The 21,413-nt window shown below is 37.6% G+C and overlaps 6 protein-coding genes across 11 annotated transcripts; 3 read left to right on the top strand and 3 right to left on the bottom strand.

The window, feature by feature from the left end:
• Positions 1-2,189: 2,189 nt before the first annotated feature.
• LOC124183824 (adrenodoxin-like protein 1, mitochondrial) lies at positions 2,190-3,564 on the bottom strand. 2 transcript variants are annotated; one of them, XR_006871056.1, is made up of 4 exons: positions 3,361-3,564; positions 3,225-3,276; positions 2,781-3,108; positions 2,190-2,417 (listed from the first exon to the last, which is right to left on the bottom strand). XR_006871056.1 is itself a non-coding variant. In XM_046572882.1 (4 exons), exons 1-4 carry the CDS (start codon positions 3,473-3,475, stop codon positions 2,314-2,316), a joined length of 519 nt encoding a protein of 172 aa, XP_046428838.1. In that variant the 5' UTR covers positions 3,476-3,563; the 3' UTR covers positions 2,190-2,313. The 2 variants fall into 2 exon arrangements, 1 of the variants encoding a protein (XP_046428838.1); XM_046572882.1 differs by having other exon boundaries at positions 2,861-3,108; positions 3,361-3,563.
• Positions 3,565-3,757: 193 nt separating this feature from the next.
• LOC124183823 (methylosome subunit pICln) lies at positions 3,758-6,085 on the top strand. 4 transcript variants are annotated; one of them, XM_046572880.1, is made up of 6 exons: positions 3,758-4,039; positions 4,420-4,546; positions 4,875-5,020; positions 5,183-5,335; positions 5,533-5,643; positions 5,744-6,085. In XM_046572880.1, the coding sequence occupies exons 2-6, from the start codon at positions 4,428-4,430 to the stop codon at positions 5,830-5,832; spliced, it is 618 nt and encodes a 205-aa protein (XP_046428836.1). In that variant the 5' UTR covers positions 3,758-4,039; positions 4,420-4,427; the 3' UTR covers positions 5,833-6,085. The 4 variants fall into 4 exon arrangements, with proteins under 4 accessions (XP_046428836.1, XP_046428833.1, XP_046428835.1 ...); XM_046572877.1 differs by having other exon boundaries at positions 3,760-4,039; positions 5,159-5,335; XM_046572879.1 differs by having other exon boundaries at positions 3,763-4,039; positions 5,159-5,335; positions 5,554-5,643.
• A 174-nt stretch (positions 6,086-6,259) lies between these two features.
• Positions 6,260-10,432, bottom strand: LOC124183805 (regulator of nonsense transcripts 2). The gene is made up of 2 exons (XM_046572823.1): positions 10,257-10,432; positions 6,260-10,141 (listed from the first exon to the last, which is right to left on the bottom strand). The coding sequence occupies exon 2, from the start codon at positions 10,092-10,094 to the stop codon at positions 6,594-6,596; it is 3,501 nt and encodes a 1,166-aa protein (XP_046428779.1). The 5' UTR covers positions 10,095-10,141; positions 10,257-10,432; the 3' UTR covers positions 6,260-6,593.
• Positions 10,433-10,607: 175 nt separating this feature from the next.
• LOC124183815 (protein arginine methyltransferase NDUFAF7, mitochondrial) lies at positions 10,608-13,148 on the bottom strand. Of its 2 annotated transcripts, XM_046572862.1 has the most exons (6): positions 13,066-13,148; positions 12,746-12,969; positions 12,525-12,632; positions 11,687-11,950; positions 11,489-11,608; positions 10,608-11,221 (listed from the first exon to the last, which is right to left on the bottom strand). In XM_046572862.1, exons 1-6 carry the CDS (start codon positions 13,079-13,081, stop codon positions 10,712-10,714), a joined length of 1,242 nt encoding a protein of 413 aa, XP_046428818.1. In that variant the 5' UTR covers positions 13,082-13,148; the 3' UTR covers positions 10,608-10,711. The 2 variants fall into 2 exon arrangements, with proteins under 2 accessions (XP_046428818.1, XP_046428817.1); XM_046572861.1 differs by having other exon boundaries at positions 12,746-13,085.
• Positions 13,149-13,410: 262 nt separating this feature from the next.
• On the top strand, positions 13,411-16,750 carry LOC124183813 (ero1-like protein). The gene is made up of 8 exons (XM_046572858.1): positions 13,411-13,543; positions 13,996-14,199; positions 14,283-14,440; positions 14,565-14,750; positions 14,838-14,881; positions 15,073-15,424; positions 15,498-15,791; positions 15,859-16,750. Exons 1-8 carry the CDS (start codon positions 13,433-13,435, stop codon positions 15,908-15,910), a joined length of 1,401 nt encoding a protein of 466 aa, XP_046428814.1. The 5' UTR covers positions 13,411-13,432; the 3' UTR covers positions 15,911-16,750.
• A 1,439-nt stretch (positions 16,751-18,189) lies between these two features.
• On the top strand, positions 18,190-21,213 carry LOC124183819 (hsp90 co-chaperone Cdc37). The gene is made up of 5 exons (XM_046572868.1): positions 18,190-18,410; positions 18,769-18,902; positions 19,034-19,481; positions 19,939-20,244; positions 20,468-21,213. The coding sequence occupies exons 1-5, from the start codon at positions 18,378-18,380 to the stop codon at positions 20,654-20,656; spliced, it is 1,110 nt and encodes a 369-aa protein (XP_046428824.1). The 5' UTR covers positions 18,190-18,377; the 3' UTR covers positions 20,657-21,213.
• Positions 21,214-21,413: the final 200 nt, after the last annotated feature.

The raw sequence follows: 21,413 nt of genomic DNA, 5'->3' as shown, positions 1-21,413 counted from the left end.
ATAAGTATGTATACCGTATAAATGGAGAAGCTTTTTCGGATGAATATTAGTGTATTCGATTTTGTATTGACTTTTTTACAGTTTTGTATATTCAAAAGGTATCGGTGTGTTCCTAAAGGCTCAGAGGAGCACATAGAATACCTTTTGCTATAGAATAGCGCAATTAGGTTTAATATTGCTTTATGATATATTTATATATACACATATACGACATATACACATGTGTGTATACATGATATGTTCGTATATATATGTGTATATTTATTTGATTAACTTATAATATATCTTATATCCAGTGAAGACATTTCACCCATTAGTTCTTATTATCTTTATTATTATTATTATTATTATTATTATTATTATTATTACTATTGTTGTTGGTCTACGACGGGGCAAGTTATTATATTGTCACCAAAGTTGTTTCTATCGTATATCATGTTCACCAAGTGTGCGACGGAAACCTTCAAAATAATATAAGGAGGTTGAACGTATTGCCTGCCAACTTTGCGACAGAGAATGTGAATATCGCACGAAAAGTTATTAGAATTGCAATGCTGCGCAGCGACGTTAGAATTTAAATAATTGTCTTTAAAATTCTAAAATAAAGGGTTGAATCGTTGATCATTGTCGGCAGTGCTGACATGATCTGATGGAGAATGTAAATACGATGTAATTTTCTAATCGTTCGTTATCCAAATTTTTGTGATTCTGATACGAACGGCATGATGATAACACAATAAATTATTGATTGGTCGACTGGTTAGGCCGATCGCAACCTCCGTTGCAATTACAACTGGCAACGCATACGTTTTAATGGACATACTATTACATTTATAATATATGTATACCATACACACGAACACATATATGCGTGTGTTTGTATATATATATGTATGTACATATATATACGACTGCTATTTAATGTTGAAAGATTTGTGTTTTTTTCTTTAAATTACAAACAAGTACAAAGCTATATTATCCCCAATGCATCCGTAATTGTGATGATTCTTACCAAATGAGGATACGCGTGTAATCATCTCTAAATGTGCGGCAGCAATTGTAGGAGAAAATGCGTTTGAGTGAATGATGCGTTTAATTCATAAGTTATTGTTCAATTGTTGGATGAGAAAGAGTGAGAATGAGAGGATGAGTGCAGAAGAGGAAGTTGACGAATGTCTTGCAAAAGTATTACAATGTGTCCATGATCGCGTTGATCATTCGTATCAGCATAAAAAGTATAAATAATATAAAAACAAATATTGTAGGTCATAAGATGATAATAACAATAATATTATAAACCCAAAATAAGTAAATGAGTACGATTATGTGCGTCGTGTATTTACACACGCTTGTACGCACACACACATAATTATACACACAGAACACAAGTACGATTGGTTTGTTGGTGAAAATATGCGTACTAAATGTAAAAACATGTACGCCTATAAGTTCACCATGGAACATTGGGTAGCATGTTGGAAGAATCAGGAGATGTGATGAAGTTATGATAAATTACATAAGAGTTTCTACAACTCTTACTTGTATCGTGACAAATTTTCACCTTATGCATATGTATTTATATATGTATGTATGTAAAAAAAATACATATATACACGTACATACGTATATTGTATGTATATATATATATTTACACAACGAACTCGACTCAATGAGTTTGTCTGACACGTAAGGCAAAAAGAGGAAGAGAAAATATGTAATATTGAAAAATCAAATTACTTTAATTCATTAACTCATTATATCGTAAATGTTTAAATCTTGTATCATTGTAATTGGAGAGATATGTATTATAATCCGAGATAAAAAAAAAAAATAACTACTGTACCGAGAAACTGATTCAGACTTTAACATTATATTCCTGATTACCCAAGCTCGATATGTAAAAGGTAGTAATGCAGTCAATATCAACAATCGTAAACGGGAATAAAAAATGAAATTATTTTGGGTATTACAAACGATATTGTAAAAACAGCAAAAAAGACGTGAGTGAGCAATCAAAACGTAAAACTTGCAATGTCAAAAGGACAAAAAGTAGAACTGTGAAACTATGATGTGACTTTGTAAGAGTATGTTTCTTTTTTTCCGTCAATGTGATGCTTTGTGCATCTGTAAAGTTTACTGTGCTCTGTAGAAACACTAAATCGTCGTCAGTATGAGAATGATTGCATCAATTATCAAAAAAGGTAAGGTTTTTATTATACATTATATGTACAATATATTATATATACAATACATTATGATGTGGCTACAAGCGGGATTCTGAACATGTAGGAGATTCAATTCTTCCTTTTTTTTTTAATGGGGTGTTGGAGTGTGACCATCTACATAAAAATTTCTTGTAGCTTTTGGAAGTTCAAGTTCTAATCCATTTAATTCTTTAGTCAGAATTATTTGACATCCTGAAAGAATGAAAAAGTAGTAAAGTATCTATTTAGCTCATCTATTGGAAGAGTCTGACAGTGGCTACAAACAAATCCTAGAAATATCCTAGAATCAAAAATTAATCCAAGAAATGGGGTATATATAACATGGAAGTTAATTATTATATTAGGAACATTTCTTTTTTATCTCAGCAAATGTAACTCTTTTTAACTGAAACTTTGTACAGTGGTGAAAATCGGATGTAATCCGATATCAATTTCCAATATTCATGTTTAAGAAGGGAGTGAAGGAAGCCAACTGTTATTAAAAGTAACCGGGGCAATCCGGCATGACTTCCGCGAATTTCATTTTGATCACAAGATTCTCTTTAAATAAGGTACCTCAATTTGAAGAGTGTTACTGTAAAGGAATTTTTCTGTCCACTCTGGATATCTTAATTTCGTTTACTGCCAAAGCCTACCCAATCTGGAATTTTCTTTCAGAAATGGAGCCAGGTCTAATAAATCTTCTTCCTTGTCTTCTGCTGTGGGTAATTTTTCCCGATGATCAGACTTTACGTAGACATGACAAGTCGTACAGGCCAAGGAAGCTTCGCATGCACCTTCCATTTCAATTCCGTGCCTGTGAGCCAAGTACAATACATTGTCACCAACTTTTCCTCTGACTGGTATCCTTTCTCCATGTTTAGTAATGTACACCACGTTGACGCTGCGAAATAAGAGAGGCAGAATTTCTATCCGGCTTTTCAAAATCGTAAGAACAGGACTTGATCGAAAATTTAAGAAGTTGACTGTAAATCGGGCAACTTGAATGTAATAACCTACACTTGGTCCTCCGATGTAGGATCCTGATATTCGTATTCTCCGTGACCTAGTCCTTTAAAGGAGAAAATGGTATAGACACATTATGAAGTTCCGTTGAGAGGTTAGAATGGTCGTGAAATCGTGATCTGCGACTTACGCTCAGTTGTGTGCATGTCAAGCTGGGAAAACATTTTTGGACGATAATAGCTTGACGAAAACAATAATCTCTTTACTAAGAACCTCGACAAAAGGTTTGGCAAAGACACTGTCATTTCGGTCGGGTAGCTTTTGCAAGAACAAAACAGAATACTTAGCGGCGACTTGTCAATTCACACGAGGTTGCGACAGTGTGTGTATAATGTATGCATCATGTTACATACGTGTGCAGAAGGAGTTTCAAGTTGTGTTTACAAAATGAATACGAGGTCTGGGTACCAGGGTGCAGCACCTACTCCGCTGAGCACGTCGAGATCTCGTTTTGCGCCGTGATTGGTTGAGTGAGCGCGCTCAGCCAATCACGACGCAGACCGAGATATATACATAAGCTCCACGGGTATACAGCGTAGCTAGAGGGTTGAGAAAACCCGGCGACGCAGTGTCAAAATCTCTATTGCTTTTCTGCGCGAGGGTAAAAGGTAGAGAGAAAGGCGGGACGGAGTCAAATTTTCTCCCTCGAGGGGTGCACCGGGTGTATGTACCAGGCCGAAAAACTGCAGTGAACGATCCGCGCTTCGAGCGCTTGCGATACTTTCCGTGATTCTTATTCTTCTTGATTAACGGCAAGAGATACTTGCGGAGGAAAGTACCGTACATACGTCAAGGGCAGGTAAAACGTGGTAAGATCGATCAGTTCGGTAATTATTACATTATTATCACGGACAGACTTGCATTCGTTGCGCGACGTGTTTAAATCTTGGACCGAGAAATGACAGGGTACCAAAGTACTGCATTCATTCGAGCGATACATATTTTCAAAGGAAAAATGTGGATTTAAAAGTTTTTGACTAAGAACCATTTTCCCAGCTGCCCACGACGAAAAGCAAATGCTCTTAATTCCGTAATTGCTGATCAGTCATACAGCTACGAATATCAATCAAGTCGCCCAAAGTTGTAGGATTCCCTTCGACTCCTGAACTCTAACCTATAATAATTAACTTCTTCTAATTTACAATAATGATAACGTAGAATAGGTGTAATTTGTGGTGTTATTTTGCAGATTGTAAAATGGTCGTGCTGATCAATTTTCTACTGCCGCAAGAAGGTGTTAGACACGAAGAGCCTGACACTACGTTGTACATAAATGACAGAGAAGTTGGAAAGGGTACACTGTATGTGACAGAAAGGTAATATGCCGTTTTTATCGTACCGTTGACCTAGATTGGCAGTGATCTACACTAAATTTTATTCATGTAATAATTTTCAGATTATATTATATTTTGGTGTAATACTGATTATAGAATTAGTATAGTCAGCGTAGAATCCCTACAGTACAAACTTTGAATTAATTTTTTGCAAATTAAAATAGATGACACGATAAAAATAAGACTATCGGTAGTGAAGAACACAACTCTCTCTTTATTTGATGTTTCAAATTAGTGGCTCGCAAGAGCAACGGTTAGAACCCATATGCAACATGGATTGGCTGTGTTATAAGTAATCTTACTTTCTCAGCCTACTATCATGGGTTAGTGGGACGACTGGTCAAGGATTTTCATTGGAATATCCTAATATATCGCTGCATGCTATATCAAGGGACCAACAACTACATCCTCACCAATACCTTTATGTCATGGTAGATGCAAAGTTAGACCCTGCAGGTAAATGAAAAACGAGGATACTTTTTCTCCCTTATACATGTGCTATACTTGCGGTTGATGATTGAGGATTTTTTTGTATTTCTTAACTCAAATTTTGGACAAATATCTCTGTATGTCTGTGTCATGCTGTATCAACAGATATGCAAGAATTGCTGCCTATAGATGCCCGATCTGAAGGCAACGATGAAGAGGACGACGACGATGAATCGGAAACTCCAATGACTGAAATGAGATTCGTTCCAGAAAATTCAAATAGCTTGGATGCCATGTTTCAAGCGATGAGCCAGTGCCAAGCACTTCACCCTGATCCTCAAGGTATCTAAATGGTCATGCCTCAAATTCATGACAATCCTTTTGACTTTACTTCAATTACTATTGTATTCTGCCTTGGAGGTATAATGCACCTTTTTTTTCACACAAATTGACCAAATTTATTTATTTCTAACTCTGCTACAGAACCCTATAGATTTCAATTCCAAGTTATAAGTTACAGAAACAATTATAATGAATAGAAATGAACAAAAACTTCACAGCTGAAGAGGATATCTATGAGGATGCTGAGGACGATGTTTTCAAATGTTGGGAAGCTGAAACAGACGCTATGCCATACATATTGGCATCGGGTATGATTTCTCTCTGTTTTTGTTGAATGGTTAGATTGAATACAATTTGCTATCTAGATGCTGGCCCTGTAACCATTCAATCGGCATGGTAATTTTCCAGATGAAGCATATAATCAGAACGGTGCAGATACAGACGAAGCCATGGATATTGAAGCAGGCCAGTTTGAAGATGCTGAAGAAGACCCTTAGGTAGTTGGTGGTATTAAATTCTACTCTCTGCTGTCAACTAAAACGTGCGTCAATCGTCACTATATCTCTTTGTTCGTGCAGTTTATTTTCATGCGCGTTGTAGACATAATGCTATAAGCTTACCGAATCACAATACTCTGAAGTAAATTTCTGTCAGCTAAGACACAAAGCGCTCGACTTTATATTCATATTCATTTTGTACATGATAACTATTCCTATGGTAAAAAATATAGGTATATAAATATAGATATAATATTGCATTTGATTTTTGTCATCGCGCATTAACGCGATTAATGAGAATGAGATTTTAGACGGAGAAGTATACCTTGCGTGAAAATGACAATCTAAGATTATTGTAACTATCTATCGTGTGTCGGAAATGGTTGATGGAATATGTGATGTTAGGCATGCGAATTATTGTACGTAATTTTAACGTTGGAACGTTTATTTCTCAATTAACGGCGCATGCCGAGTTTACACGTATACCTATTGGTAATGGATGTGTAAAGCTGGGGTCGAAAGGTTTCAATCGAACGATCCCACTTGGAAACACATCTCCGTTTGAATTTGAGATCTGTAGAACAGCGTACATTATTTTGTATACTTAAACATTTGATGTACTCGCGTAACGTGTGTGTGTGTAACCACTTATGCATATAGCATAAAAATCATCACAGGTAGTATGGCTACCACAGGCATAAGAAACCGATATCAAGTGTTATCATTACAATATACCTTGCCGAGGTTACACTATTTCCTGCTCATCGAATTTTTTTGGGCCCAAAAATAAGATCAGCATCCGGCGCACCCTTTGGGTGATTGTACTTTTGTCGACGTTCTCTGTTCAGATTAACGGTAACAGGTCTAGTGCCTTGATTTATAGTCTCTTGATAATCCTCTTCCTCCTGTCTTTCGGTAATATTTAGTGTCAATCTCTTCACCCTCTCCTTTTCTTCTTTCTGTTCTTGTTCCCGATTCCTGAGATTCATAGCGAGTTCGGAAGACACAGGAACAGCAAGATTTTTATACTGCTGCTTATTACCTTTCCTAAGCATGAGTACAAAGTCCACAGTCGTATTGTCCGACGGTCCTTCACGTAATTGTTCATACGTCTTTTTTGTGCTCTTGACATGGAGTGGCACAGATATATCAACCTGTTGTGGCTTCACCGAGTCACGCATCCGGTCCTGGATATTGTCAGACACCATTTTGTCAAGGGCCGAAAGAAAATCGTCATCTTCTGGGCAGCCAACCCGCCTTGGCGCCATTGGTAGCGCAGCATCTAATTCTGAGGGGTCCATAACAACCCCCTCACTCACGCCTGCCGATAGACTGAACTCCCCTTGAGTATTTTCCTGTGTACCATGATTACCTTCTCTGTAACCATCTGTTGCCCAGTCATCTTCCGACTGTGCTTCAGAATACTCTTCACTTTCATCGAAGTGCAGTTCTTCGAGTATACCTTTGGCATCTCCACTTCCGTTACCTGAAGCTATTGGCGTAGGTGTCGTCACTTCCTCATCGACCTCTGGTATAGCTCCCATTGCTTCAGATTCATTATTGCTGTCAGATGCGCGTGGTTCACCTGAATACTGTTCGTCCTCCTTTACTTCAATTCTGGCGAGACTTGGGTACAAGGTGTTGCGCAATTCATCTACAGCACAACGGGCCTCTTTGAAACCTTGGAACAGCTGCATCTTCGGCCTAAGCATTGTCAGTGTGTCACGATACATATAATCGACGCTGACTGGAAATGGATTTTCGACGGTCCATACAGGATCGCTACGCTTGAACCAGTAGTAATGCTGGAAGAATATTAGGAAATAATCCAGTTTCTTCTTACTAGAACCACCACTAAAGTATTGACCACATGTTTCCAGGAGCGTGCAGACCAAACGGATTCTGAACAAATGCTCAGGCGGATCAAGGAGCGTAGGTACTGTATGATCTGTAGAAACGCCGAAAGTTATGAGCAGGTAGAGAGTGCGGAAGATGTCGCCGCTCTCGACTAGGCGATAATTGTATAATTCCCCGAGGTACTTGACCATTGCAATACGACGTTGGTTATACTTTGGCAAATTTACCTCCATGCACAGCCTTATGTCTTCCAGAACGCCATCTACAACGTAAGGGCCAACAGCCTCATAATGCGCCACCAAACCTGCTAGTAAACTACCAACGCACCTTATGTTCAGGTACTTTACATTATGGGCGGCTACAAGGCATTTAATAGCATACGTAGAAATATTGTCATCCTCCCAGTCCAGTTTTCTCATTAGTCTCAATACCTTGTCAGTATTTGCCTTGGACAGATCCTGGTAAAGTAGTTTTCTAATAAACTCGTGCATAGGTGGTCTTTCTTTTTTTGCAATACCGCCAGTCGACTCGGGTGGATTAACAAAGTAGTAAGCGTTCTCGATTATCGTTACGTAACGCGAATCCAAAGCAGTAACTGCCTTTTTTCGCATCATTTGTTCCAGGTAAATTTTTGTGCGCTGATGAGAGTCTGGGGAACAAAATAAGAACCTCCCGCACGTCTCTAATAGATTGCAAGCCATTTCAACATGGTGATGAGTGAAATCGTGCAATAGTACTTTAAGACAGTAAAGTGCCTCAATTTTTGAGTACAGTTTGAACTTAACAAGCTCACCGATGTAACGAACCACTTTTATTTTTGACTCAATGTTGATCTGGTCTTTCTTTCTAACGTGGTACTTAAAATCTTGCTTGAGCATTAGACAGAGGTCATTAGCGACGTCTGGCATAACTGGATAAAGGATGCCGGCAAGCCGTGAGTAGAAGGGCAGCAAATCTAGCCGAATTCTGGACACACCAAACAGGGCCTTAATGAGTTTCTTTCTATTGTGCTTCGTGTTTAAATTCATAAGGAAATCAACAGCTGCATTGTCAATCATTTCTCTATTAACACAATTGGGAAGGTGAGTCAGAAACGCGTCCAATAATATTTTGTTGCTGATATTCGTGACGTGTGTCTCTTCAACCTCTGCCTCTGGCTCTTCGGCAACTTTGTCTGTGTCCTCGAGTTCTTCCAGCACCAATTCCTCGTCCAGAGCCTCTTCTGTTAGTTGATTTTCGTCAGGTTTAAGCACAGGTACTTCTTTTGAATAAGAACCAGGCAAAAATACGGTGAGGTCTGGGAATACTTCGTAAAATCTCTTAGTCTCCTCATCGCCCCACATATCTTCTGTTGTTGTGCCGCTATCCTCACCGTCACAGGTCATCTTGAAAGACTCTTCTGCTTCTGTTTTAACCTCCATGTCGACTGGCAGTTCAGGCATGCTTTCGTCTAATGTTTCTGAAAAGCTTTGCACGCCATTGAACAAACGCTCATAGGATACCTGCAGAGTTTCCAACTTTTCTTTCCTCTCAGAGCTCAATTCACCTCTGGTCTGCAGTATCTTTCGATTCTGTTTTTCGAATGCCTGAAGCTCTTTGTGTTCCTTGAGTAGATGTTTGCACAGAGAGTTGTAATAGTCCCGTAGTAGTGTTCGAACATTCTGCTGCTTGTCGGCAGACAGTAGTCTGCTTTTGGGCAAAGGCTCGCCTGGCCATAGCTCAGACAACTCTCTTATTTTTCTTGGTACCAGACCCGCATAGTCCTCACCACAGTGACGGCAAAAACTCAAAATTATCGTTACATTGTTGTGGTCTTCTTTGTCCATATTAATGAGTACGGTGAGCACGCTGCCCAAAAGCGGAAGACCCTGCTTGTGCGTAAATATGCCAGCATTGACTAACTCAGCGTAAAATCTTAAATCTACCCTTAGCTTGCTAGGATTTGGAATCTTGTCACCGACTTTGAAACTCAATATCCTCTGCCAATTCTCAAAGAAATGAGCGCCAAATTCGGCATAATTCTGGTGCAGGTAACTGCAAACCTTCACAGCTGGCGCGACATCAGTCATTTTCAATTTAGCCTCTACAAGAGCTGTCGCCACTTCGCTTATATATTTCGTTAAATTCAAATTGCTCATATCTTTGAGGACGGTATCCAGCTGAGCCGTACAAAAGTTCTTGAGCTTTTTGACAAATGTAGTATTTTTCTTCAAGCTGGAATCCAGTTTGCTGAAATGCGAATCAGGCGGACGGGACACATTTAGGTTTGCTAATCGGATCTTTTCCTTTGTTGAGAAACGCTGTTCCGCCTCCCTAATATATTCCATCAAAAACTCCTTGTCCACCTCTGACACATCGGGTGATACTTTTTCCGCCTCTTGACTGTCATTTTGAATCTCTGACATCGCCACGGTCTCCTGTTGTCTTCCGGACAGAAGTGTTTTACGATGTTCTGTTTGTAACAAATCATTTATTGAATTTTAGTTAGAAGACAGAAAAGAGGTTAGGTTTGTTTGACAAGATTATAGTCTATAAGGAATTGACACAGTTCAGCTACAAGCCTGTACCTCGTTTTAACGACACTAAACTCCTGGTCGATCTTCAATCCATGGACTTTACAGTAAAATAAAATTATACACAACTACCCACCACGTCGTTGTTGACTCTGCGTTCTTGATTTGTTTTTATCAATTCTATGGTTAGATACGACCACAGACTTTTAAATACGACCAGGATACGACGCGCCATAGCGCATTTGTGCAATGTGCTCCTTACGAAAAATAAAAGCTTCCGCCAGCGGCTCAACGATGGCGCTAAACGACAAAACTGCGCGCGTCAATTCAATCCTTGTAGACCAAAATATTCAAGATATTGTCGACGGAACACGAAATACAAGTTTTGCTCTCAGCGATGAAGTTTATTCTCATTTTCATGTACACGAAAACAACGTTCCAGAGTACAAAATATTTACAGAAAATCTTGAGAGTAAACAATTTCTAACAATATATAATTTTCAACTATTCTACACCGGTGTGTGAATTGCTTGAAAACCTGCCACAGGCCACTTATTCAAATTATCTTTCAACACTGAGGGGAACAGAGACAAGAACTTGAAACAGTTTCCCATTTTGTCTTCGTCTGTAATCATACTGTATCCCGAAATTAATGCTTTTCTGGTACTGTCGTCGGATGCTTTCTTCAACAGCATAATCAGCCTGGTGTCGATACCAAGCTGTTTTAAAAAATGTCTCTGGGTGACGGGGCCAAATGATATCAGACGATTATTTTGACATGCTATTCTCCTCAGCAGTGAGAAGTCAACGTCTGCAGTCAAGTCAGCTGTTCCTGGATTCGTGAGTGGATCCTGCTGCTTGTGATTACGGAAAGCTCGAAACGTGTCTGTTCGATCTCCGTTATGACCGTAGTCAGCAATAAGCGCGAATCCTCCGTTTCCTATGAGAAAATTTGCAATATAATCTATAATTACGGCGGTTTGCGGGCTTGTTTCGATGTGATCCCTGCGTTCGTGTTCCTAAAAAAAATTGATGCATATAAATTAGTGATATAAATCACGTAATTTTACATGTACAAGTTTACATGTCATATGTGCTAGAATTCTCAACAACGGTTATATTTAAAATTGCGTATCTCATTTAGATGTTTCAAATTTGTAATAACTGTTTCACACATACTTATTCGGACAGCAAACAACAGACTTTAAACCTTATTCATCATCAAATGTAACTTATCTTCATTTGTTTTAGAAAGTTAGATATTTCCTACGCTCACTAATGCTTACAGAGATGTAAAACTTGGTATTCAGAGTAGCTGACCTAGACAAGACGTAGCGAAATTTTTCAGTTTCTTTCGACTCTGGATGGATGTCGATTAAAACTTCTCTCCATCCCTCGTTTGTTTTCTAAAAAAGGAAGGAACAATGTTTTAAATTGGCAGCTAAGAAGCTGGAAATTCTATCTTCACGCTCAGATTAGTTCACCTGAAACTTATGTATGGGCATAGCGTCGAAAAATTCCTGTGCAATTATGATGCTGAAACCAGAAGGAACATCGTGGATGGTTCGATACCAGAACACTGTGACACCATCCTCTGTTGTGCCATGTTTGTAATAAGACTGACATTTGTCATTGTCAATTTCTTCATATGTTTTGCATAAATTCTTTGCTTGCAGGTCAGACAGTGTTGGGCTGACCTCTACCAAATGTAATGAAACTCTGGAGGATAATCCCAGTTTGTGGTAAACCTGAACGACAGAGACACCTATCTGTCAGCAATACTACAAGAGAGAGGAAGGCCCTTGCTTCGCTATATGCTCAATAAAAGTGAGACCAGCTAATAAAATGCATGCAAGATAGTCAACAAGTCCATAGAACCGTGTAAAAAGTTTAATCAACATAGATAAAACTAATACCAGAAAGCATTAGGTTCAAAATTAAAGTTTAAAGATCAAATATAGACTGGTAAGTGAAGTTAGCATTGAAATATTTCTTATACTGTTCCAGTCAGCTGAAGAGCTGAAAATCTATGCATTTAACTTATTAGAAATTCATACAATCACTTGAAACTTATCATGCATAAACCATTACGACCAGATAGATTAAATACACGTTTGAGTTTTGATTCGTAACTCTTCGGACCTACATACAGCATTTTGGATAAGTTTTGCAAATTTCAGGTAATTTGGTTGTCTGGCAGAGTGGGCAATATTTCGAAGTAAAAATTATAAGCCTCAAAGCTAATTTTTTTTTTTTGGTTCTAGTGTATCTGAACTAAACGAAAAAAGGTGAGCCTTGGACTAATGAGATCTTTTGACACACCCTAAGTATATCTTTTGATAAGGTTCCTCGCCCCGGACCTAATTCCACCAGCTGCACAGATTGGTTGCTTATTTTTCTCCATTCGTTTACAGACCAGACAGCAATCATCTATCGAAATGTCTAAGATTAATCAATACTGCATATCTAATAATAATAAAAACAACAATTGATGAAAGGGTTAGCGATGATCGTTTATTGCTTTTGTAGGCCATCAGGATTACCTCTCCAAATAGCTGGCTGATTTCTGGGGAAGTAGTGAAGTCACCTTCAGTGCCAAAAACGTCTTTATTCATGTAATATCCAGCACTTGGAGAGGTCAAAACTTCCCTCATATATTCAGCTATGGTTATGGGCCCGCCGGCCAATATTCGGGAGTAAAGATGCCTATATAAAATCGACTTCTCCTTTTGAGGATCATCCTTAGTACCGGTCGAAACGTAGCGACCTTTCAAAACAGATGCCAATTGATAGGTACGATCGGTAGTGCAATAACGGTCTACCAAGTGTCGTACTATTTTCGGGGAACCAATAAATTGCTTACACGACACCGGGAACATGTCACGCGGCTGCAATGCTGATATTTTTTTCTACGGGAAAAGTGAAACCTATCCCGGTACAACAAATTTACACCTCCCCGTTTCGATTTCAAAGAACCTTATCGTGCCCTACGCGCACCGCCTCACGTCGTTAACGAAACGTACACGTCTTGCGAACTTTCGAAGATTACGCGATTTCTCAGTATGTTGCACTACGTGATGTGCGGTTGAGGTTAGTCACGAGGAAATCCCACGTCGGTTAAGAAGGCATCACTTGCGACAATCGCGTTCAGTATTCAACCGTCGCAGATTCTTTGTAGATTCATTTCATTCTCATCGAACGTGTAGATAAATCAGTGTTGTGGCAGCACAATGTGGCTGTCAAATTCAGTGATCGTTATTTTGTTCTTATTCCCAACGTTCGGTGTCGACGCTAATTACTTCGGGACAAGCAATGATAACGATGACCAATGTTTCTGTAAGGTGAGAATATCATTCCAGGCATCGTCCTTGATCTTGACCTGACAAATATGTGACCTCGTTAACATAACCCCAAAACAACAGATGTCAACTGAATGAATTTCCAGAGTACTATCTCGATTACGCAATCAAAAAATAACAACAGTAATGTTTACGCAGCTTTTCACGCTACCAACGAGCGATCGATTCGACGTTTCAATTTCTTATTATTATTGTCTTCAATAGTTCCCGTTATTGTTGTTATTATTATGATCATTGTCATCCTTTGACGAGCATTATAGAGCATTAGAGGAACAAAATTACAATTATCGTCGTAATTTTGAAGTCCGTACAAACATTTCTTCACTTGCCTGCCTATAGTCCGTATGTTTGTAACGTCTGCTTTTGTACAGTATGATGAGAAAATTTGAAAACAGTGTCAGCATTATTTTATCTTGTTACCATTGCCTTGGTAGCTCAAAGGATCCATAGATGACTGTAGCTGCAGCGTGGATACAGTCGATCACTTCAATAATATGAAAATATATCCGAGGTTAAGGAGTCTATTGGTTAAGGATTACTTCAGATTTTACAAAGTCAACTTGAAACAAGAATGTCCTTTCTGGTCAGATGACAGCAGATGTGCGATACGCTACTGTCATGTAGAACCATGCCAAGATGTAAGTGTAGTAAATTATTCAATCAATTATGTATTTATCTGTTACGCATAAATATTTCAATGTAATTGAGAATTTTTTTACAGGAAGATATACCAGCTGGACTGAAAGGAGATGTATCTAGGCATAATCATTACAACGAAAATCCAGCCGATAAGTACAGTGCTCCTAGACCGCTAGAAGACTGCGAAAGAAGTTCTCAAGACTATAACAAAGAGCTTGGATATTTAAACACGACGATTAGGTAAAGGGGTAGTTATGATGAACCAATTCTTGCAAAATGTTAAAAATACCGCACTAACTCACAGTTTGATAACAAGTTTAGCTCAAATAATAGATGTACGGTTAATTACGTTATTTCGTTCTAGTGTAAAAAATTATGAGGAATTTGAAATGTGGCAAAAGCATGACGACGCTGTCGATAATTTCTGTGTGAGTGAAACAAGTCCTGGTGAATATGTTGATTTGTTGCTAAATCCTGAAAGGTATACAGGCTATAGGGGCCCAAGTGCTCATAGAATATGGAGAAGTATCTATATGGAAAATTGCTTCAGGTAATTATTTTTGAAATTTCTGAGTTTTTGAAACTTTTATCCTTACGTTTTTGGATGTATATTATAACAGCCATTAATTATTTCTAGGCCAGAGAAGTCTACTCGCAACTTTGTACAATCAAAAATGAACGGTAAATTTCATTGAGAAACCAAGACATTTTTACATATCTTATCTCCACATCATCCTTTGGATAAGATTTTAAGATATTGACTCTGATGGACATAATTCATTGATTATTTTTCACGGAATGGGATGACCTTGTATTCTATTTGAGTTTATACACAAATTATATGAGTAACACCAAAATATTACATATTACAGGAATGTGCTTAGAGAAGAGAGTCTTCTATAGAGTTGTATCAGGGTTACACTCGAGCATCAACATTCACCTGTGCTCCAAGTATTTATTGTCAGAAAAGGATAGTTTGGAAACTGTGTCAGCTGGTGCTCAATGGGGTCCAAATTTGTCGGAACTACAGAGGAGATTCTCTCCGGAAACAACTGGAGGCGAAGGACCAACTTGGCTGAAAAATTTGTATTTCATTTATCTGCTTGAATTAAGAGCATTGGCGAAGGCTGCGCCCTATTTATTGAGAGAAGAATATTATACTGGTAATGACGAGGATGATCGCGATACCAGATTGGCTGTTCATGATTTCTTGAATGTTGTAAGGTAAATACGCACATGTGTTTCGTTTTTGCTTATAACGAGCTCAATATTTTGATACATTTTAGAATATTTTCAGGTCATTTCCTGATCACTTCAACGAAAGTGTTATGTTCAATGGAGGAGCACAGGATAAAGCGTTGAAAGAAGAGTTTAGACAACATTTCAGAAATATATCAAGGATTATGGACTGCGTTGGTTGTGACAAGTGCAAACTCTGGGGAAAGTTGCAGATCCATGGATTGGGAACGGCATTGAAAATATTATTTTCTGGAAAGTTTGATAGATGGGAACCAACATTGGATGATATTACAAAGCAACAGTTTTATCTTGAGAGAAGTGAAATTGTTGCATTGATCAACGCTTTTGGAAGGTCGGTATGATATCTATTTTTGTTTTGAATCCAAAATTCAAGTCATTAAATATTGAATAATTTATAGGTTGTCTGACAGTGTTTTCGAACTGGAAATGTTCCGACAAATGATGAGATAGCACAATGATGACGTTGAGGAGTGAATATTTTTATTGGCTTTTTTTCAGACTTAAACATCACACGTAGGTTATATAATATTCATAATAATGTCGGTATAGCTTTGAATTATACATATTAAGTACACATTACAGTCACAAAAAATACGTTAATTTGATCAGGTGTAACATTTGTTTCACACGGAGTGGCATTCCTGTAGTCAACATTCATAGAGTTCAATTTCGTTATAACGCTTTTTAAGTAAATATATCTCGAATTCGTTGCAAGCGAGAAAATGCGATATGCGGGTGTAAAAAGTAGAGTTTAAGAAATTTACCAACGGTAATGACACGCACAATTCGAATCGTATTTGAGACTGTTGTAGCTTGAAAGCTCCGGTGGTTTTTGATTTTACAGAAAATTACGATCCAGAACGCGAAACGTTGGATGCGAGAGAGTTATAATAATTTAACGACGAGAAATCTTATCTCTACAAATTGAATCAATTGAAGCTCTCTGCAATATTTTTATGATTATTCCTAAGTTCCGTTTCTTTTACCAATGAAAGTGTTTGGGGAAATAAACATCACTATTCAGAAGTAGGAACAAAAGAGATATAGGTCCTGTAATAAGTTGAATGGGTAACAGGAAACGTCAGACATGAGCATTCTATTTCTTATGTTACTGTTTCACTGACAATGAATGAAAGCATGATGTATCTGTAAAATAATCTATCTCTACTGTCTGTGATACATACTTTCCTCCAGTGGGTATAATAGGCGTAATGATTATCGGTGTATTATACAATGTATATTCTTACCGTTTATAACTATCCAATTTCCAAATAGTAGGCTCAACGCATATATCTTTTCTTTCACTCGGAAAAGTTATTATTCATAACGAATGATTTATTCCATGAACAGTATATGTAGTATAATTGTAATATCAAAGCCCGATCTGATCTCTGAACAAATATGAAACATTCAGTGAAGGCGGGAAAATGGCTGATATAGCTACATCAATGACTATCAATATTACATGCATATTATGGAACAGACAATGTGAAAAGGCGGCTCTTAAAATTATAAAACTCCATATTTTAACCAACCTAGTTTCATCGGAATTTCATAATTAAGACTATAAGTTACAACGATATATCTCTGTATATTTCAAAACATTGATAAGTCGAGAATTTTTATTGTTGTATACATATTATACAATACAATATTTGTACGAAACTTAAAGAATTTGAAGATGAAATTAGTCGAAATTCCGGTCAGGAGAAGACGTTTAATAATTTGTAAAACGTGAACATAATAATCGACGTTTCGGCCGGGCCCTGCCGACTATCCTCAGGAAAAATTTAAAAATTGACGACCAGCACATGCTTAGGTGTTGCTAATAGTTCAGCATTTCGGACGGAATTTCGACTAATTTCATCTTCAATCTACCTCCTGGTCACGAACTTCTTTCATAAACTTAAAGAATTTGTACCAATCTGTTATGAGCACAGTTCATTTATTAACGCTATGGTGCAGTCGTTTATTATTTGGTATACACATATTTTTAAGAATTTATGCAAGACGTTTACAATAATTTAGTAAACCTTTCTGCCTGCGTTATGCTTCAAGAGTAGGTGGAAACTTTGGCATTGCATATTGTTATATATATTATAGTCGAACAAAGTGAAATATTTATTGCAATTTAAAATTATGTAAATAATTTATAATGAAAAAATATTGAAACAATATAACATTATTTATGATCAATGCATGCTTCAATCTTCTGTTTATTTACGTATTTTTAGTCATTAGGAAATTCAGTTTTTCTTCTCTTTTTCAATTACGTATCTGTATCAATATCGGATGTTTTCTCGTACTTTTGTGAGTACTCGACTACTACTCGGTGGAACCTGATAAATATTACAAAAGAATTCTGTGGTCCGAAACCCCCACCATCGCATTAAGCGTTCCAGTATCATTATATTTCAGTCTATCATGATTTCAGTGATCTTATGTTATCTCTATCATTGACTGAAGATTATATATCCTCAGTCAACAATCTCTATGAAGGCTAGAGGTAAGAAGTGTCTCATGTGGATTGTCAATTAAAAAAGTGTCCACCAAAAAGCGACAAATAGTGTTCAACAAGTAATCAGAATGGCGTAAATAAGCAATCAGAGTCAATCTGATGAGCGCTTTTTTTTTAAATGTGAAACTTTTCCTATAGCAGCGCCATCTTGATTGTACTCTATTTCGTGGATACTTTGCTATACGTATCCGACGGAGGCCGCTCGCGTCGCGTGATCTACCTGGAATGCTTGGCATTGTATGGCATTGGCATTTTGCTTGCACGCTTAGATCCGGTGGCTGTGCAAGTAGCAGTTACCAGCGTTTACCAGAAACCGGTATCACCTGACAATTGTCAAATTTCCTAACCAACAGTACGAGGCAGAAGACCTGTTCCGCACCACTCCTGTACAACACAACAATGGTCGATTACAGCAAGTGGAAAAACATAGAGGTGAGTCCTATCGTAATTCAAAGGCTCCAGTAGACGAGGCCGAGCGGACAAGAGAATCTTGGAAGGTTCGAGAAACCGCAGATGCGAATCTGAATCTTAGATAATTGCGATGTTTGCCAACATCGGTTTATTGAGTCAGGAATTTTCCATCGCGCAATTCTTATCGAAGCACAAATTCAAGCCCTTTCACCAGTTTCCTAGCCTTGAATTTGACAATTAAATGATATTTATACTTCTTGCGGGTACATGAATTAGATTATAAGTGAATTTTTTGTTGAATGAACAAAAAGTGAATTATAAAATTATTTTGCCGAGCTTTGTTCGTTATACCTACTTATAATTCTTTCATATTTCTTAGATATCTGATGACGAAGATGACACCCATCCCAATATCGATACTCCGTCACTGTTTAGGTGGCGGCATCAGGCTAGATTGGAAAGGATGCAGGAACAAAGAGCAGAACAGGAGAAGCATGAAAGAGAAAAAGAGGAGTAAGACAGTTTCCTGCTAGTAAGACTTGTCAAATTACATAGAATGGTTTGATTTGTCCATTCCTGTTGAAAACTTAGGCATGTTTAAAGGTGTATGAAAAATATTGTGAAAAATGATACACGTGTTGCAGAATTGCGCGAAAGTTGAAAGAGGCGGAGGAAAAGTTGAGCAAGGTAGAAAAGGGTGAGGAAAAGGACCAGCAAGACCTGACATCTGTTAAAAAGGCATTGGAAGAGCTTAAAATGAAAGAGTCTGAAATATTGCACAAGGAAGAAGAATTAAAGAAGAAGGAAAAGTTACAACCTTGGAATGTGGATACAATTGCCCAACCAGGTTTTACAAAGACGGTAATAAATACAAAGCCAGCTAGAAAGGAAGATGAGAGTAACTTGCCAGATGAAGAGAAAGAGAACAGGATGAAGCAGTTTGTTAAGCGTAATGAAAAAACTTTGAAGGAATTTGGTATGCTGCGGAGGTATGACGATAGTAAGAAATATCTCCAGGACCACCCAGATTTGGTTTGCGAAAATACGGCGAATTACTTGGTCATTTGGTGTATCAACTTGGAAATGGAAGAGGTTTGTATACACAAAAAATGTCGATTTACAACAAATTCTTGTATCTTAAATTTGTAGACTGTTTCAAATTCTTTAAATCGCATAGTTATTCACGATGGCCAAAAATGAAACATTCTATAGAATTTATTTTACCTTATGATTAGTACAGTTAAAGAAAGAAAATGAAGAAATGATAATATGCCAATATAGATGTCACGTTACCATTTGAGTAGAAAGTTAATCCATTATCCACAAGTCAAAATACTCGTAGAGTCCCATACAGTCAAATCGGAAAAAACACAAGTTTGTGCTATGACTGTATCGTTATTAGCGATTTTGTCAATTTTTCTCCTGAAATACACGTGTGAGGTAAAATTCTCAGGATCTTTTCCTCATTTGTTTTCTGGCTTATAAAAACTAAAATCGCTGCTTCTTGTTTGTGAACTTATTACCCACGAATTTATTCCTATTGTTGCAGAAACACGACCTAATGGAGCATGTAGCTCACCAGTGCATTTGCATGCAGTATATTCTTGAACTCTCCAAGCAGCTAGATGTCGACCCACGTGCCTGTGTCGGATCTTTCTTCAGTCGTATACAAATCGCTGAGGTTGAATATAAAAATTCCTTTGATGACGAACTGAAGTCCTTTAAGGAAAGGATTCGCAAGAGAGCGGCAGAAAAAGTAGCTGAGGCACTAAAAGAAGCCGAAGAGGAAGAAAGAAAGAGTCGCCTTGGTCCTGGAGGTCTAGATCCGGTCCAAGTGTTTCAAGAACTTCCTGAGGTTGGTGTTTAAACTCCATATCTACCCCGTGTTTGAAACCTCTCCTACTTGTTTATCTACTACTTATTGCTGATTGCTGACTGGTCTCAATTATCTTCTCCCCTACCTGTTTATCTACTAATTATTCTTAATTGCTGACTGTTGTTCGCAATTTTCTCTTACAAAGTTATTGTTTGTATAATCAGCTCTCAGGATCTTGCTGAGCTCTCACTCTGTATTTCAGGCCTTACAAAAGTGCTTTGAGGCACAGGATATACCGTTGTTGCAACAGACGATAGCATCAATGCCAGAAGAGGAAGCAAGGTACCACATGAAACGATGCATCGATAGCGGACTATGGGTCCCAGATGCAAAGGCTGCTAAAGAACAACAGGAAGAAGAAGAAGCCATCGGAACTCCAGACCCTGAATAATAATATTTAGCATAAATTGACGAAAAATTATTACTCGAATTATTTTTCGTTCAATACAACATGCACTTATACTCAATTGTAATGTATTACATAACTGGGTATTAATTATGTTGCTGTTTTGTCGAAAAACTGATCATTCGTTGCAGAAGAATAATAATCATATTGGTCATGTTGACTAAATGTCAGTCAGATCATATGAAAAGAGTCTTTGAGATTATTGTTCTGATTTATTGGAAGAACTGACAATACAGTGGTGTTACGTCAAATTCAAGACGAAAAGTAAACTAGACATTCTCCATTGCGTATAATGTCTTTTTGCTGTAAAACTGCCGTTTTTTTTTATCCTTACAAGTGAAAAAAAAATGATTATTATGATTATTGTCATTGTTGTTGTTAATGTTGCTGCCGCCATAGCTGCTACATATTACATTCATCGTCGACGCTTCAACGATTCACAATTTCAAGAACAATATGACTGACAGGGGAGATTTCAGTGTCAAATTCTACTCTGTATAAAATTAGAAAATAATAAACCGTGTAAATACATGCCGATTCTTAAAGTGCAACATCTTATCCTTTAATGAATACTTAGATTTAAAATATACAATAGTGGCCTATCAATTGAACTGAAAAAACTTACAAATTAATTGACAAAATTTTGACCATTCGTCAAGGAAACTACTTTTTAACCAATCAGCGAGCCTAAAATCACTGGTTCGTGGGATAAAAAAAATTCTGAGTAGCCATCACTGCCCAG

This window comes from Neodiprion fabricii, chromosome 5 (assembly GCF_021155785.1).
Source record: "Neodiprion fabricii isolate iyNeoFabr1 chromosome 5, iyNeoFabr1.1, whole genome shotgun sequence".
NCBI lineage: Eukaryota > Metazoa > Arthropoda > Insecta > Hymenoptera > Diprionidae > Neodiprion > Neodiprion fabricii.
The sequence above is the reverse complement of the archived record's forward strand: the minus strand, read 5'-3'. Positions and strand labels throughout refer to the sequence as shown.